General features: G+C 38.6%; 1 protein-coding gene across 4 annotated transcripts in view; it reads left to right on the plus strand.

Annotated features, from left to right (window-relative positions):
- mast3a (microtubule associated serine/threonine kinase 3a) overlaps window positions 1-14,567 on the plus strand; it is a 29,330-nt gene extending 14,763 nt beyond the window's left edge. For 3 of the 4 annotated variants that reach the window (XM_058795790.1, XM_058795771.1, XM_058795761.1), the window contains 18 exons: window positions 277-409; window positions 535-599; window positions 1,613-1,698; window positions 2,278-2,486; window positions 4,214-4,352; window positions 4,444-4,576; window positions 4,976-5,141; window positions 6,398-6,499; window positions 6,707-6,829; window positions 6,919-7,022; window positions 7,139-7,314; window positions 8,112-8,236; window positions 8,360-8,557; window positions 8,836-9,062; window positions 10,276-10,398; window positions 10,489-10,625; window positions 10,714-10,892; window positions 11,946-14,567. In XM_058795790.1, the coding sequence (XP_058651773.1) occupies window positions 277-409; window positions 535-599; window positions 1,613-1,698; window positions 2,278-2,486; window positions 4,214-4,352; window positions 4,444-4,576; window positions 4,976-5,141; window positions 6,398-6,499; window positions 6,707-6,829; window positions 6,919-7,022; window positions 7,139-7,314; window positions 8,112-8,236; window positions 8,360-8,557; window positions 8,836-9,062; window positions 10,276-10,398; window positions 10,489-10,625; window positions 10,714-10,892; window positions 11,946-12,745 (3,225 nt within the window). In that variant the 3' untranslated portion in view covers window positions 12,746-14,567. The remainder of the gene's footprint in view (window positions 1-276; window positions 410-534; window positions 600-1,612; window positions 1,699-2,277; window positions 2,487-4,213; window positions 4,353-4,443; window positions 4,577-4,975; window positions 5,142-6,397; window positions 6,500-6,706; window positions 6,830-6,918; window positions 7,023-7,138; window positions 7,315-8,111; window positions 8,237-8,359; window positions 8,558-8,835; window positions 9,063-10,275; window positions 10,399-10,488; window positions 10,626-10,713; window positions 10,893-11,945) is intronic. The other variant, XM_058795782.1, reaches the window with a different exon arrangement.
- Window positions 14,568-14,713: the final 146 nt, after the last annotated feature.

The following is a 14,713-nucleotide window of genomic DNA, read 5'->3' on the forward strand; positions in this document are numbered from 1 at the left end:
CCAAATATTGTCCAATCCTAACAAACCATACATCAATGGAAAGCTTCTCAATTTCAAAAAAATTTACACTTAAGACTGGTTTTGTGGTCAAGGGTCACATATAGAGAGATACAGCTTTAATAATGTCCCACACCTAAAATTTCAAAAAAGCATTTTGAAAACCACCTGTGGCCTATTACCTATCTACCTTTTGCGATTAATTACAGTGTGAAGACTGGGACTCAATCTAATGCCATTTGTAGAATGCTGACATACCATGTTTCTGTTAACCATCAGGAGTTTGACCCTGAGGAGTTTTATCAGCGTCTTGAAGTTGCAGAAGACCATGCAAAAATTGGCCAGGGCATCAAGACTGATATCCCCCGATACATCATCAGCCAACTGGGTCTCACCCGAGACCCCCTGGAGGGTATAATTATTATTTATCTAGCACCTTACCCTTAAATTATACGTTTTTGTCTATGTTGTAAAGGGTAATTAAATGTTAGCCTTAGGCAAACAAGTGATTGAGTTTTCTCTTGTCTTTGGGTTCAGACATGGTGCAGCTTGAGCACAACAACTCAGGCAGCCCAAGCAGAGAACTGGATGACACTGCAGAGGTAAGAAAATAAATCAAGGCTTGTAATCAAAATCTTATAATTGCTCACTGTTTCTCTACACTGCTGGAGGTCTCATACTTTTCTTTCCAAGAGGTTCAAGCTTAGAATTACTTTCCCAGCCAGGGTACAAGCTATTTCAGAAGTATCCGTTTCAAAAGAATAATTTTGCATAGCTGTAAAATGAAATAGCAAATGTGCATTGCAGTAATATCGGTGCAAATTCAACCCATACATGTGTAGTAAACCTTTCATTTAAATGTAAAATTGACTTTTAATTTTCTTTCATTTTACTTACTTTGCTCAAGTCTGCCATCGAAAAAACGTCAGATTCTCACAATGTCTCAGAATAGTAGTACATTATAATTGAGATTGGATGGGTCACATTAAAAGCAGTTGTACCATTGGGTCATAAGATGTTTTTGAAAGGTGCTCATCAAGGCTGCATCTATTTGATTAAAAATGCAGTAAAAAAAAAAAAAAGCAATATTTTGAAATAGTTTTTACAATTTAAAATAACTGTTTTCTATTTTACTGTATTTTAAAATGTAATTTATTCCTGTGGTGCAAAGCTGAATTTTCAGCATCATTACTAAAGTCTTCAGTGTCACATGGTGCTTTATAAATCATTCTAATATGCTGATTTGTTGCTCAAGAAACATTTCTTATATTGAAAATGGTGCTTAATATTTTGATGCATTTTTTTAGGATTCTTTGATGAATAGACAGTTTAAAAGAACAGTATTCAACAGAAATCATTTGTAACATGTCTACCTTTATTTAGCAAGGTTGTTTTAAATTGGAAAAAAAAAATCTTACTGAACTTAAACATTTGAATGGTAGTGTACATGCATATATATGTTAAGTTGACTTAACTATTATTTGTGGAGAAAAAAAACAGTTTATGATCTAGATCAGTTTATGGTCTTTTTAGCTTGTGACTTCTGAATTTCTGTCAAATAGATGTTGTATTGTTCTGTTCTTGAGAGTTTTCGGTGTCATATTTTGTGTCCTAGAATCGTCATGGAATCACAACGCCTCGAAGAAAGCCTCTGGAAAGAGACTTTGAGACTATAAAGCTCATCAGCAATGGGGCTTATGGGTGAGCTTACATTTATTGCTTTTTTCATTAAAGAAGGAATAGACTGTTTTAAAATCACATGAATTTAGGTCACCAGTTGACGAAAGACTGGAATACACTATATAACTTTTGTCTAGAGTCTTCCCTCAGTTTGCATTCTGGAGAGGTCGACTCTAATTGTGGAAAGTCAGACCAAGTTTCCAGATTTTGGGCAGTCAGATATGACAGATTTTACAGAAAATTACGTAGGTTATGATGGGCAAAGACACTCAGTTTTTAACTTTAGACTAGGATCCCATCCCGTCAGAAGATATTAAACATGGTTAATATTTTCAGCCGATTTTAGAACACATACTGTTTTCATTTGTCTTGTGTCTCCTCATAACGAGACACATGCTTCTGTTAGTTTGTTGTGTTTTTAAAGTCTTATTGTGTGTGATCCTCAGTCATTTAGTTTGATGTCCAGATTCTTTCTCTAAGCATTTACAAAGTCAACAAGTGTCTGATTTTAAAACTGTTAAGATTTGAAAAGTTTTGTAGTGTATTGCAGCCTTAAGAATATCAATCAGCTTTGATCCTGATTTGAGCGTTGACTTGCAGGGCTGTGTACCTGGTAAGGCATCGCGGGACACGGCAGCGGTTTGCCATGAAGAAGATCAACCGGCAGAACCTGATTCTGAGGAACCAGATCCAGCAGGTGTTTGTGGAACGAGACATCCTGACGTTTGCAGAGAACCCTTTTGTGGTCAGCATGTTCTGCTCCTTTGAGACACGACGGCACCTCTGCATGGTCATGGAGTATGTGGAGGGTGAGTCACAACAGTGATGCGTTGTTTCAAATATGTTTCTTGATCTAATCGTATGACACGCACATGCGTCATTCCTCATGTATACTGTCGTGAGTCTGCAGCTGTAATGTTTTACAACCCGAATTCCGGAAATGTTCGGACGTCTTTTAAATTTGAATAAAATGAAAACTAAAAGAATTTCAAATCACATGAGCCAATATTTTATTCACAGTTGAACATGGATAACATAAATGTTTAAACTGAGAAATTTTATAATTTTATGCACAAAATTAGCTCATTTCAAATTTGATGCCTGCTACAGGTCTCAAAATAGTTGGGACAAGGGCGTGTTTACCAAGGTGTAGTATCTCCTCTTCTTTCCAAAACAGTTTGAAGACGTCTGGGCATCGAGGTTATGAGTTTCTGGAGTTTTGGTGTTGGAATTTGGTCCCATTTATGCCGGATATAGGTTTCCAGCTGCTGAAGAGTTTGTGGTTGTCTTTGACACATTTTTTGCTTAATGATGCGCCAAATTTCTCTATAGGTGAAAGATCTGGACTGCAGGCAGATAAATTCAGCACCCGGACTCTTCCACTACGAAGCCATGCTGTTGTAATAGCTGCAGTATGTGGTTTTGGATTGTGCTGCTGAAATACACAAGGCCTTCCCTGAAATAGACATCGTCTGGAGGGAAGCATATGTTGCTCTAAAACCTTTATATACCTTTCAGCATTCATAGTGCCTTCCAAAACATGCAAGCTGCCCATACCGCATGCACTTATGCACCCCCATACCTTCAGAGATGCTGGCTTTTGAACTGAATGCTGATGACACGCTGGAAGGTCTCCATGCTCTTTAGCCCGGAGGACACGGCGTCCGTGATTTCCAACAAGATTGTCAAATTTGGACTCGTCTGACCATAGAACACTTTTCCACTTTGAAACAGTCCATTTTAAATGTCCTGTGGGCCAAGGCTCACGACAGCGCTTCTGGACCATGTTCACATATGGCTTCCTTTTTGCATGATAGAGCTTTAGTTGGCATCTACAGATGGCACAGCGGATTGTGTTTACCGACAGTGGTTTCTGGAAGTATTCCTGGGCCCATTTAGTAATCTCAATTACAGAATCATGCCGATGAGTGATGCAGTGTCGTCTGAGGGCCCGAAGACCACAGGCATCCAACAAAGGTCTTCTGCCTTGTCCCTTACGCACAGAGATTTCTCCAGTTTCTCTGAATCTTTTGATGTTATCCACTGTAGATGATGAGATTTGAAAAGCCTTTGCAATTTGACTTTGAGGAACATTGTTTTTAAAGTATTCCACAATCTTTTTACGCACTCTTTCACAGATTGGAAAGCCTCTGCCCATCTTTACTTCTGAGAGACTCTGCCTCTCTAAGACATCCCTTTTATAGCTAATCATGTTACAGACCTGATGTCAATTAACTTAATTAGTAGCTAGATGTACTCCCAGCTGAATCTTTTTAAAAATGTCTTGCTTTTTCAGCCCTTTGTTGCCCCCGTGCCAACTTTTTTGAGACCTGTAGCAGGTATCAGATTTGAAATGAGCTCATTTGGTGGATAAAAGTGTAAAATTTCTCAGTTTAAATATTTATCTTTATGTTCTATTGTGAATAAAATATTGGCTCATGTGATTTGAAAGTCTTTTAGTTTTCATCTTATTCAAATTTAAAAAACGTCCCAATATTTCTGGAATTCGGGTTGTAATATTAAATTGTCTTTGCAGGTGGAGACTGTGCAAATTTGCTGAAGAATATGGGTCCCTTGCCGGTGGACATGGCCAGAATGTACTTTGCAGAGACTGTTCTGGCACTAGAGTATCTTCATAATTATGGTATCGTGCACAGGGATCTCAAACCTGACAAGTAAGAGCTGCTGGATGATGTAATCTTGCAGTTATGCATGACTCCACATCCTGCAAATATTGCATTTACTGTGTTTGTTTCCTGTCTTCAGCTTGCTCATTACATCAATGGGGCACATTAAACTGACTGACTTCGGTCTGTCTAAAATCGGTTTAATGAACATGACCACAAGCCTGTATGAAGAACACATGGAGAAAGACACAAGAGAGTTCATTGATAAACAGGTCAGTCTACCTGTACATTCAGCACAAATATTGTACTAGTTTTAAGTGTTCACATTAAAAGACTAGTTTTGTCTTAATTTATTCAAATCATTTCTACCACACATGTTTTCCTTTTTTCCATTAAGCAAAAAAGGCAATGTTAGGCAACATGTCCAAGCAGCATTTTATTTTATTTTATTTGATAAATAACTACTTAGATTAGGCATTTATTTATGTATTTATTTATTTATTTATTTATAGAAATGGAAGATTTTGAGCAAATAATTACAATTTTGTTTTACTAAAGGAAGAAAATACAGGGGTGTAAGAACATGAGGGTTATCCTGTTCTTTTTACTAATACAGTAAATCATGACGATATTTTCCATTTTGGGTGAACTTTTCCTCTGTTGTTTTCTAGGTCTGTGGCACTCCAGAGTACATCGCACCAGAGGTGATCCTTAGGCAAGGTTATGGGAAACCTGTGGATTGGTGGGCCATGGGCATTATCCTGTATGAGTTCCTGGTGGGCTGTGTGCCTTTCTTTGGAGACACACCAGAAGAGCTCTTTGGCCAGGTGGTCAGTGGTAAGAATCAAGGGATTTTAACCCCTAACCCTGAGAATTCAGTCATGATTGAAATGATTTCTGCCTGGTGGATGAGAAATGAGTAGAGAAGGTTCCCATTACCTTACATTGGAGAAGGAGCATGAGCTGTATCTTAATGCCAGGACACACCAAGCCGGCTAGTTAGTTCGGTGTGGTCCACTCGTTGGGCTCACGTCGGCGGCAGTTGTTGAATCTGCGTCGGAGTCATCGGCACGAGTGAGAACTCTGATTGGATGTTCAGTTTAGTGAATGAGTCAGCACTGGTTAGTTCTCACCACAGTTTTAAAAAGAACGCTAAAAAAGTGGGCGTGGTGCGCAGCAAGCGGAAGGGAAAGAGGGGAGACAGACAACACAGTCAACTTTGGTTTTAGACGGTTTAATTTCTCTCCCATCGAGAGTAAAAATAAATGCACAGCCATTTGCACTCTGCATCGAAAACATATATGAACGCGCTGTTGCACCTCTGATAACTTTTAAAGCTTATTCTGCGGCGTTTATATAAGCCTTTTGACAGGTTGTGTCAAGAAGCTGTAAAAATGGTTACACTCACTAAGTGAACGAATTGCGTTTGTGCCGAACTCTTATTACAAAGCAAAAACAAACACTCTCCTTTGATCCATGAACGTTTCTCAAATCAACACATACTGTTGTGAATAATTAAGCGGCGCGTCTTCTGGGGTTTCATGACCCTTTAAAGCGAAAGTGATAAACTATATGAACAGACAGAGGGCTGTTCTAATGTTACGTGGTCTTACCCAAGCTTTCCAATATGTGAATGTGTGAACAACATGAGCCACTTAAAATGATGAAAGTTATCAATGTTACTGATATTCAAAATAGTAAGCAAGCGCTGCTTTATGTTTTGTATATCTGCGTATATCCTTGTTTTGATTTCTCCTTTTAAATAACGAATATATACTATTGATAGCTGCTGATATAGACAGCTAATTCCTCTCACGCAGGCGCAGAACACACGTGTTAGTTTGCAGTGCCGTGTGTTCAAGTGCAGCTTTTTAATTCAGGAGCTTTAGACGCGAGGCGACAACACCGTTGGCTTTCGTCGGCGCTAGTTCTTTGAAGTCCGCTTGGTGTGTCCTGGCCTTGAGCATCAGAATATCATAGACTTGGAAGTGGGCCCATATTTTGACTTGCTTTTAGTGCTTACCAACAATGTAAAATTCTACTTTATACTACTAATGTTGTGTGCATGTGTCTGCATCCATCTCCCTCCATAGATGAAATTGAGTGGCCAGAGGGTGATGATGCATTACCTCTTGAGTCTCAAGACCTCATCACAAAACTGCTGAGGCAAAGTCCCATAGAGCGCTTGGGAACTGGTGGGTGTTTTGCCAGTTTAGTCCTAATAAATGCTACTTATCAGTTTTATTTTAGTATTATGTATATGCTATTATAGTAATGATTATATTAGTTTGTGTTTTTCGTCTAATATTTCTATTTTATTTCATTTTGTTTCACAATAGTTTTAGTTAACAATAAAAACACTACTGTAGCCAGCTTTGAATCATGTGTGGTATGACCTACAGGAGGGGCAGCAGAGGTCAAACATCACATCTTCTTCCATGGTCTGGACTGGAGTGGACTGTTAAGACAGAAAGCAGAGTTCATTCCACAGCTTGAAACTGAAGACGACACAAGCTACTTTGACAGTAGGTGGCTCTCTTGCTCTTTTATGACATTTTCTGAATCATAAATATAATGTAGATGCAACTGAACCTTCTGTTCATCTGCCACCCAGCACGTTCTGACCGTTACCATCACTCTGAGGAGGACGATGAGACCAACGATGATGAATCTTATCAGGACATCAAGTTCTCTTCCTGCTCGCATCGCTTCAGCAAGGTGAAATAGCTGAATGTGCACATCTTATTTTATAGTGGTGCCTGTCAGGCAGGCAGACTGAGGCATTTAACACAGTAAAGGAGCAGGTCATGACTTGTTTTTGTCATGTGAATCAGGTGTACAGTAGCACCGAGCAGCTGGCTTCTCCCTCCAACTTGAGCCTGTCCTCCTCTGAGCGGAGCTGCAGTGAGGAGAAGGAGGACCGGTGGGACGGTCATTCAATGCTGTCTCCAGTAGAAACCCTTAGACAGCTTCCAAGCAGCGACAGGAAACAGGATTCCCACAGGGGCAGGTGAGAACAAGAATATGTACAGAAGTACATGTAATGCTAAAGGCTGGAATACACCACAAGACTTTTAAAATCTGAATAGATTTTAAAACACTAGACATCATACACTTACTGGGCATAATACAGTAAAAACTAAACTGAGGATCACACACTAGCAGACTTCCGAAAGTTGTTCCGATCACAACAAACATGCAGAAACATGTGCCTTGTTGCTGGGAATATGGGTGACAAGTGAAAACAATATGCACCCAAAAATCAGAGTCTGTGACCATCATACAATATGTGATTTTCTGTGAAATCTCAAAACTCAAATCTGCAGACTGGCTTTGACTTTCGGCAACTAGCATAAACTTCTCCAGACTGTAAATCGGAGGAAAAAAGGGGCAAAAATTTGTGTAGTGTATTCCAGCCTTAACAATACAATACACTCTACTTAAGGTTCATTTATCACAATGGAATTAAAAGATCAAATAATTACAAATATAATTTTTAAATGTATTATCTTTTGTGCCGATCAGTGTTGCTATTGTTAACTAAAACATTAAAACATTTTATTAATTGAAATAAAGCTGAAATAAAGTATAAACACGTTTAAAAATTATTAATAATTTTAATAACAAAAAAAATTAACTGCAATCTAAAATTTATATAAAAATAAATTAAAACTATTTAGAAATCTTTTTTCAATCATTATTCAATCATTCATAATTTTTGCATGATTCTAGGTATTCCTTTGTTATTGTGTCTTCAAAATGTTTATTTGTCTGAAGTCAAAATTTGTTATATTTCTTTTCAATCAGTCCAAGTCCGAGGCCGAGAGCATCATCCAGTTCCTCTCAGCCTGAGAGGGGCACTAGTCCTCTAATTTTGAACAGCACTCAGAGCCTTGAGGCCATGCCACACTTTGCCTTTCCTGAGGATGAGGGTAACAATTTTTATGCATATTTTAATCTAATATTTGGTAAAATTAAAGGACGACATGTGAATTGGTCAGTCTGTAAATGCTCATTCTCAATTTGAGTTTTCTTATGTATTTGTTTTTTCTCAGAAGGTCTTGTCTCAAATCTCCGGCGAATTCGTCTGCGCAGTAACTCCACTGGAACAAGACCTACTAATCGCAGAGACCACAAGGGTCCGCGTCGCCTCGGGCTCCAGCAGGAGACCCCAGAGAAGCCACGCTCACCATTTACATGCAAAGTCCCTAAGTCTGCATCCGTGTCTGGCCTTTCCCTCATCGTCACAGCAGGTACAGTGGGCTCAGATGTGTTCATGTAGACGTTGTACCATCATGTGATACCATCACACTAAAGGCAACTGAAATTCATGTGACTACAACAATAAACAAGTGAAGCAGGTGGTTTTAAGAGAACAATGAACAGTTGAGAGGAACAGAGAGCTTATTGACATAGATGAAAGTGAAACATGACTTGACAAACTTTGTGTTTGATATTTAACACCAATATGTGGATATTGTAACTATTATGAGGCATTTCTCTTATATATGATCATGTATTATCGCTGTAGATGACATCCCTGGTGGGCTCCAGACAAGCCCCATGTCTTCACACTCACTCTCATCCAACCCTTCATCTCGGGATTCTTCCCCCAACCGAGACCTCTCTCTCAACGTAAGCAGTCTTCGTCCTCCTGTGGTCATCCACAGCTCTGGGAGGAAGTACGGCTTTGCGCTTCGTGCCATTCGGGTCTACATGGGCGACACTGATGTCTACACAGTGCACCACATGGTTTGGGTGAGTATTATGGATGCAGTGTGAATCACTCCACTCTATATCATGGTTAACTAGTGATGCACCAAAAACAGCTTTGGCGGGACGAAATCACTGACTGAAACTCATTGCCTCAGTTTAAGCAGCATGTGAACTGAACATCTCTTCTTTTTCCTTACTAGTTACAGCATGAAATAAACAAATGAACATCAGAAGTTCTATTGAAAGAAACAGTACAACTTGTTTCATGTAATCGCTCAGTGTTTCAACTGCAGAAAGATACAATATAGGCGGTTTCATCGGGCATATGCGCCTGGCCCCAATTTAACTTCCGGTCTGTGTTTCTTTATCGGTCTGGCTATTGGCGCCGACTTCAAATGCAGTTAAAGTTAAGGTGATGAGTAGACTGAAGTTGGGCTCAGGTTGTTGTGCTGTGGGATGCAATGTTTCCCATACATTGATTTATTTGTGGCGGATCGCCACAATATCAAAACTGACCACCACAAATAGATTTTCCAAAAGGCTTTGACTTCGTTGAATAAACATGAGCACTGCACGTTTCAAAATCGAAACCCGGTGCGGGTGTTTTTATATCACTGTATCTCTGAAGGAAACCGACTGTCTTCAGAAAATTTTCAGTGTCATTTTCATTTAATTTCATCTTGCCTGATAAAGCAGCGTTTGTGAGCTCAGCACTGCTTTGTGTACAGCCGTTACTGGGGAAACCTCTATTTCTGCCGCTCCAAAAGCACCTCCTGCTGGCAGAGAATGCATTTGCATTTTCATGAAGCCCATCTGATTTACGCAGCAAATATATTTTGCGTGTTATCATAAATAATCTACTCTAGAGCACTAGAGTAGAATGTCTACTCAACATTGCTGTTGTTATTGATTCTTTGTGGAAGTCTACCAAAAGTTATGTTTGAGCCACAAAAGCGTGCATGCGCAATAACAATTGTTTATGTTGTTGCCATTGAAACGGTCTATAAACAATGTCACGTAACATTATTTATATATATATAAATATATAAATAAATTATATTAAATAAATTCTTTTTTTTTTTTTTTTTTTACCCACGGAAAGCCGTTTTTGCTAAATTAAAACTTTTGTTTCCGTTTCAGTAAAAAATTTCATTTTGGTTCATCACTATGGTTAACCATACTCAGAACCCAGTGTACCAACATTTTATTGGTTTGACCTATTTAAATGCGCTTTTATGTGTTGCCGTTGATCTAGAGCGTTGAAGACGGCAGTCCTGCTCACGAGGCCGGGCTGAGGGCTGGTGACCTCATCACTCATGTGAATGGAGAGTGTATCCAGGGTCTGGTGCACACTGATGTGGTGGAGCTTCTGCTGAAGGTGAGATTCTCAAATAGATATGCAGGTAAAGGCAGCCCATGTGCTTTTTAAATAAGGACTTGCTTGATTTGTTGATTTTTCCATTTGTAGAGTGGCAGTAAAGTGACTCTGCAGACGACTCCTCTTGAGAATACGTCCATTAAAATCGGGCCTGCGAGAAAGACCAGCTCAAAGGGGAAGATGGCACGACGCAGTAAAAAGAGCAAAAGAAAAGAGGGTCAAGACAGGTTGGAAAGATGTAGTGTCTTCTTGAATGTTTTAAACCAGTTAAAACTCATTGAAATCCAAAATCTAATTTAAGCCCAACTTTTCTAGCAAACGGCGAAATCTTTTGAAGAAGCTGCCCAAACACAGTCCGGGGATTCAGAACAGTCGCAGTTTCTCAGCAGGTTTTCAGCACTCACCTAACGACAGCCTGTCTGACTCTCCGACGCCGAGCCTGTCTCCTGGGCCCAACACCCCGTGCAGAAGCCCAGCTCCAGACCTGTCATGTGGTATGACTCAGACTCTCTCTCACTGTCAGATACAGTCTTATCTGCTTCGGTTTGTAATTAGATATGCCTCAAATAATAACCCCTCCTTCTTTAATAATAAACCCAAATTCTTGAATAAAAATAATTCTTGAAAAGTAATTTTATTTCTTAACAAAATTGTTCCATGCCTTTTTTCAATGAGTGAAATCATATGAGGATCCCTGCAGACACTCATGATTGTGAGTGTCTTTAAATCAGATAATTTGACCTTTATTATGACAAGGCAGGGTTAGTTCAGTTTGTAAAATATTTATGAATTAATAACTAACCATTCATGATATTTGCTTAATGACTTTTGCCTTAAAATTGATTTTAAAACTTTTCAAAGTACTGTTCAAGGTCTAAGGTAATGCAAAACATTATTTTTTTATTACTTGATGGTTACACTACTTGACATTTCAGTTTTCTTGAAAGTTTTTCAAAAGCATATGAAACAAACATTGATATAAACAGTTCATTTTATAAGAAACTAGATTTTACTTTTATGCATCATTGACCTACACTACCGCTCAAAAGGTTTGGGGTTGATTTGAAAGAAAATTAACGTTTTCATTCAGCAAGGGCACATAAAATTGATAAAAAGTGAAAGTAAAAGACATTTATAAAGTCTCACAAGATTTTGGTTTCAAATAAATGCTGTTCTTCTGAAATTTCTGTTCAAATTAGCATATTAGAATGATTTCTGAAGGATCATTTGACACTGAATAATGGCTGCTGAAAATTCAGCTTTATTGTCACGGGAATAATTAAATTTTATAATACATTAAGCGTACATTGTTTTATTACAGTTTTGCTGTATTTTTGATCAAAGAAATGCAGCCTTGGTGCGCACTTAATGTTTTAAAACCATTAAAAAAATGTTAACAGCCCTAAACTTTTGAACAGTAGTGTGTATATATAAAATGAAAATAATTGTTTACACTGTTTGGAGGAGCATTAGAGCACTAAACTGCATTTTTTATTTTTGTTGTAGTAGTATGTCAGTGACTAGCATTGTTTGTGGTCTCTCCACAGATTCAAACTCTCCACAGAGTTCTTCACCCTGCTCAAGCTCTCCAAATTCACCCATCCCTCAAAGTCGCCCAAGTTCCCTTCACGTTTTGGGATCCAAGATTGGCCTCCGCTATAGCAAAGCAGGCCGCTGCAAGTCCACCAACAGTATTCCCCCCTCTCCCCTCGCCTGCAATCCCTCCTCACAGCCTCTGTCTCCACAGTGTTCTCCATCTTCCCTCGCCGGAGTTCCTAAAAGCCTCCACTCGTTTCATAATAAGATGATGTCCCCGCCAACCATCGTGAGACAGACAGTGTGTCCCCGCAGCGCAGAATCACCTCGTTCGCCACTGCTGAACAGGGTTCATTCATCTGAGCGGCCCTCCGGTGCCCAACATGGAGACAAAAAGGCCTTCTCCACTCGAAGACACACCGTGGAAGTTCCCCAGAGTGAAGCTGAGGGACTCGAGTCACAAACTAGTGACATTGCCTCAGGTTTTGTGTGTGTCGGTGACCATGCTAGACAAGGGTTATACCTGGCTGGCCAACGAGCGAGGGACTCCGGTGGTGTGGTTATGAGGAAGCTAAACTTGTCTGAGAGACGAGATTCATTTAAGAAGCAGGAAGCTGTTCAGGAGGTCAGCTTTGATGACTCTGATGACAAGGAGGTCACAACATCTACACCAGTGCCATCTCATCCACGTTTCAAAGCTGCATGGATCAGCACAACACAGGCGGATGGAAGCTCTGAGACTTCAGCGAGGAAAACCGACGAGCTTGGATCCAAGCTGAAAGAACAGAAGAAACCAGAGGATGGCTGTTAGCCTTAGAAAAGTCCAAAAAACTGTGAGACTCAGATGTACGGGTGCTTCCATTATCATTAAAATCATAATCATAAATGAGAGAAAAGACAGGAGTAGGAAGTTTTTTGTTTAGTGTCATTTATTTGTAAGTTAGAAGTCATTCACCTGCCAAACTGTCTTTTAAATGGATTTTTGTAATCATGAAAATTCTGTAAAATGAAAATTGAAAAAAAAAGAAAATTCTGTAATCATTTTTTCAGACTCATATTGTTGTAAACCTGAATAACTTACTTTCTGCTGTAGAACATAAAAAAAAATGTCTGTGTTGTTTTGGACCCCATTGACTTTCATTGTATGGACAAAAGCCGTCTTAAAGGGACAGTTCACCCAAAAATGTCATCATTTACTCACTCGTTCCAAACCTGTATGAGTTTTTCTTATGTTGAAAATAGAAGATATTTTGAAGAATGCTGGTAATCAAACAGTTGATGGTCCCCATAGTTTTTTTTTTTCCCAACCATGGAAGTCAAAGGGGACCAACAACTGTTTGGTCCTTCAAAATTCTTCAAAATATCATCTTTTGTGTTCAACATAAGAAAGAGAAATGATGACAAAATGTTCATTTTGGGGCGAACTATTCCTTTAAAATATTGTTGGCATTTGTGTTCCACCAAAGAAAGCCATGCAGGTTTGGAACGATGAGTAAATGATGACAGGATTTTCATTTTCGGGTTGATTTATCCCTTTAAGAATTTGTTTTACCAGGTAGCACAATGAACTTTTGTAGATTTTGAAATATTTTATTTATTACATTTGTTTTATACAAGACGGGAATAGAAAGGTCATACAGTAGGATCGCTTTCTGAGAATTTGCACATATGTGTTCCTGCTGAGGGTCAATTACTGTTTTTTTTTTTTTTGTTTTTTTTTGTTGTTTTCCATTTTCATATCTCATAAATAATATTGTCATGTAATGTCAACAAAATGTAGTTATTATATGTTGACTAATATTATTTTTGCCATTTTGCAAATTTGGATGTATAAGAAATGAGTCTTGTGTTTATTCAGTCACACCCAATAATATTCCAGCACCTAAATAATGACTTTTAAGAAGCCATTTAGCCAATGTTGGCATTGTAGAGTATCATGTTTACCTGAGCATACTTGTTCTCGTTACTTAGAAAGAACAAAATGGATTATGAATACTAATTTGGTGACAACCTTTTATTTATAATGTTTTGGATTTGGTATGTGTTCTAGCAGTGTTGTACAACTGAAATCATATGTAATCCTTAACAAATGGTGGTTGTGTCTTTTAGTGTTTTGTGGAAATGCCTGTTCTCGTGAATTCACACAACAGCCGTATGGCATGTTTTTGTGAGTACCCTATATAAATGCCATAGTTTAAATCTGCACTGTAGCCTTCTGAAGTGTTGACATCTGCTTGTTTGGTTACACAGAAATGATTCAGTTACGAGTAACATGAGCTTTCTATGTAATGGTTTGCTTAAACTGGATTGCTTCCTCATTCATTAATCAAAACTAAGGAAACAGAAGACGAAGTTTAGATACTTGCACTCCCAGTCTGACTTGTCTTTCTCTTCTTCTGTACTTCAGATTTGTGTGGCACTATTTCCTTGAGTTCACATACTACCTTCAATTACTTTTGTATGGTACTGTAGTGTTTTGTTTTAAGTTGAATTTGTATAGTTGATCCAGTTCTTTCCACAGCCATGGACTCAAAAAGATCCTAGACTCTCAACTAAATCCACTCACGCTCAATGTATTTGTAAAGTTTGGATTTAACCATGATTAAATGTGTACATAATTGCTGATAATCATATTTCAGTGGTTTCAGTGCTTTTTCTGTTGTGACCATGAATGTTTTTCATACTTAAGCATTAGCGGCCTGTGGTATATTAACTACCTCCAGAAATTATTACAATACACTACCATTCAAATTAAAAGTTTGGGGTCTTTGTTTTGTTT

This window comes from Onychostoma macrolepis, chromosome 02 (genome assembly GCF_012432095.1).
Source record: "Onychostoma macrolepis isolate SWU-2019 chromosome 02, ASM1243209v1, whole genome shotgun sequence".
In the NCBI taxonomy this organism is placed as follows: Eukaryota; Metazoa; Chordata; class Actinopteri; order Cypriniformes; family Cyprinidae; genus Onychostoma; species Onychostoma macrolepis.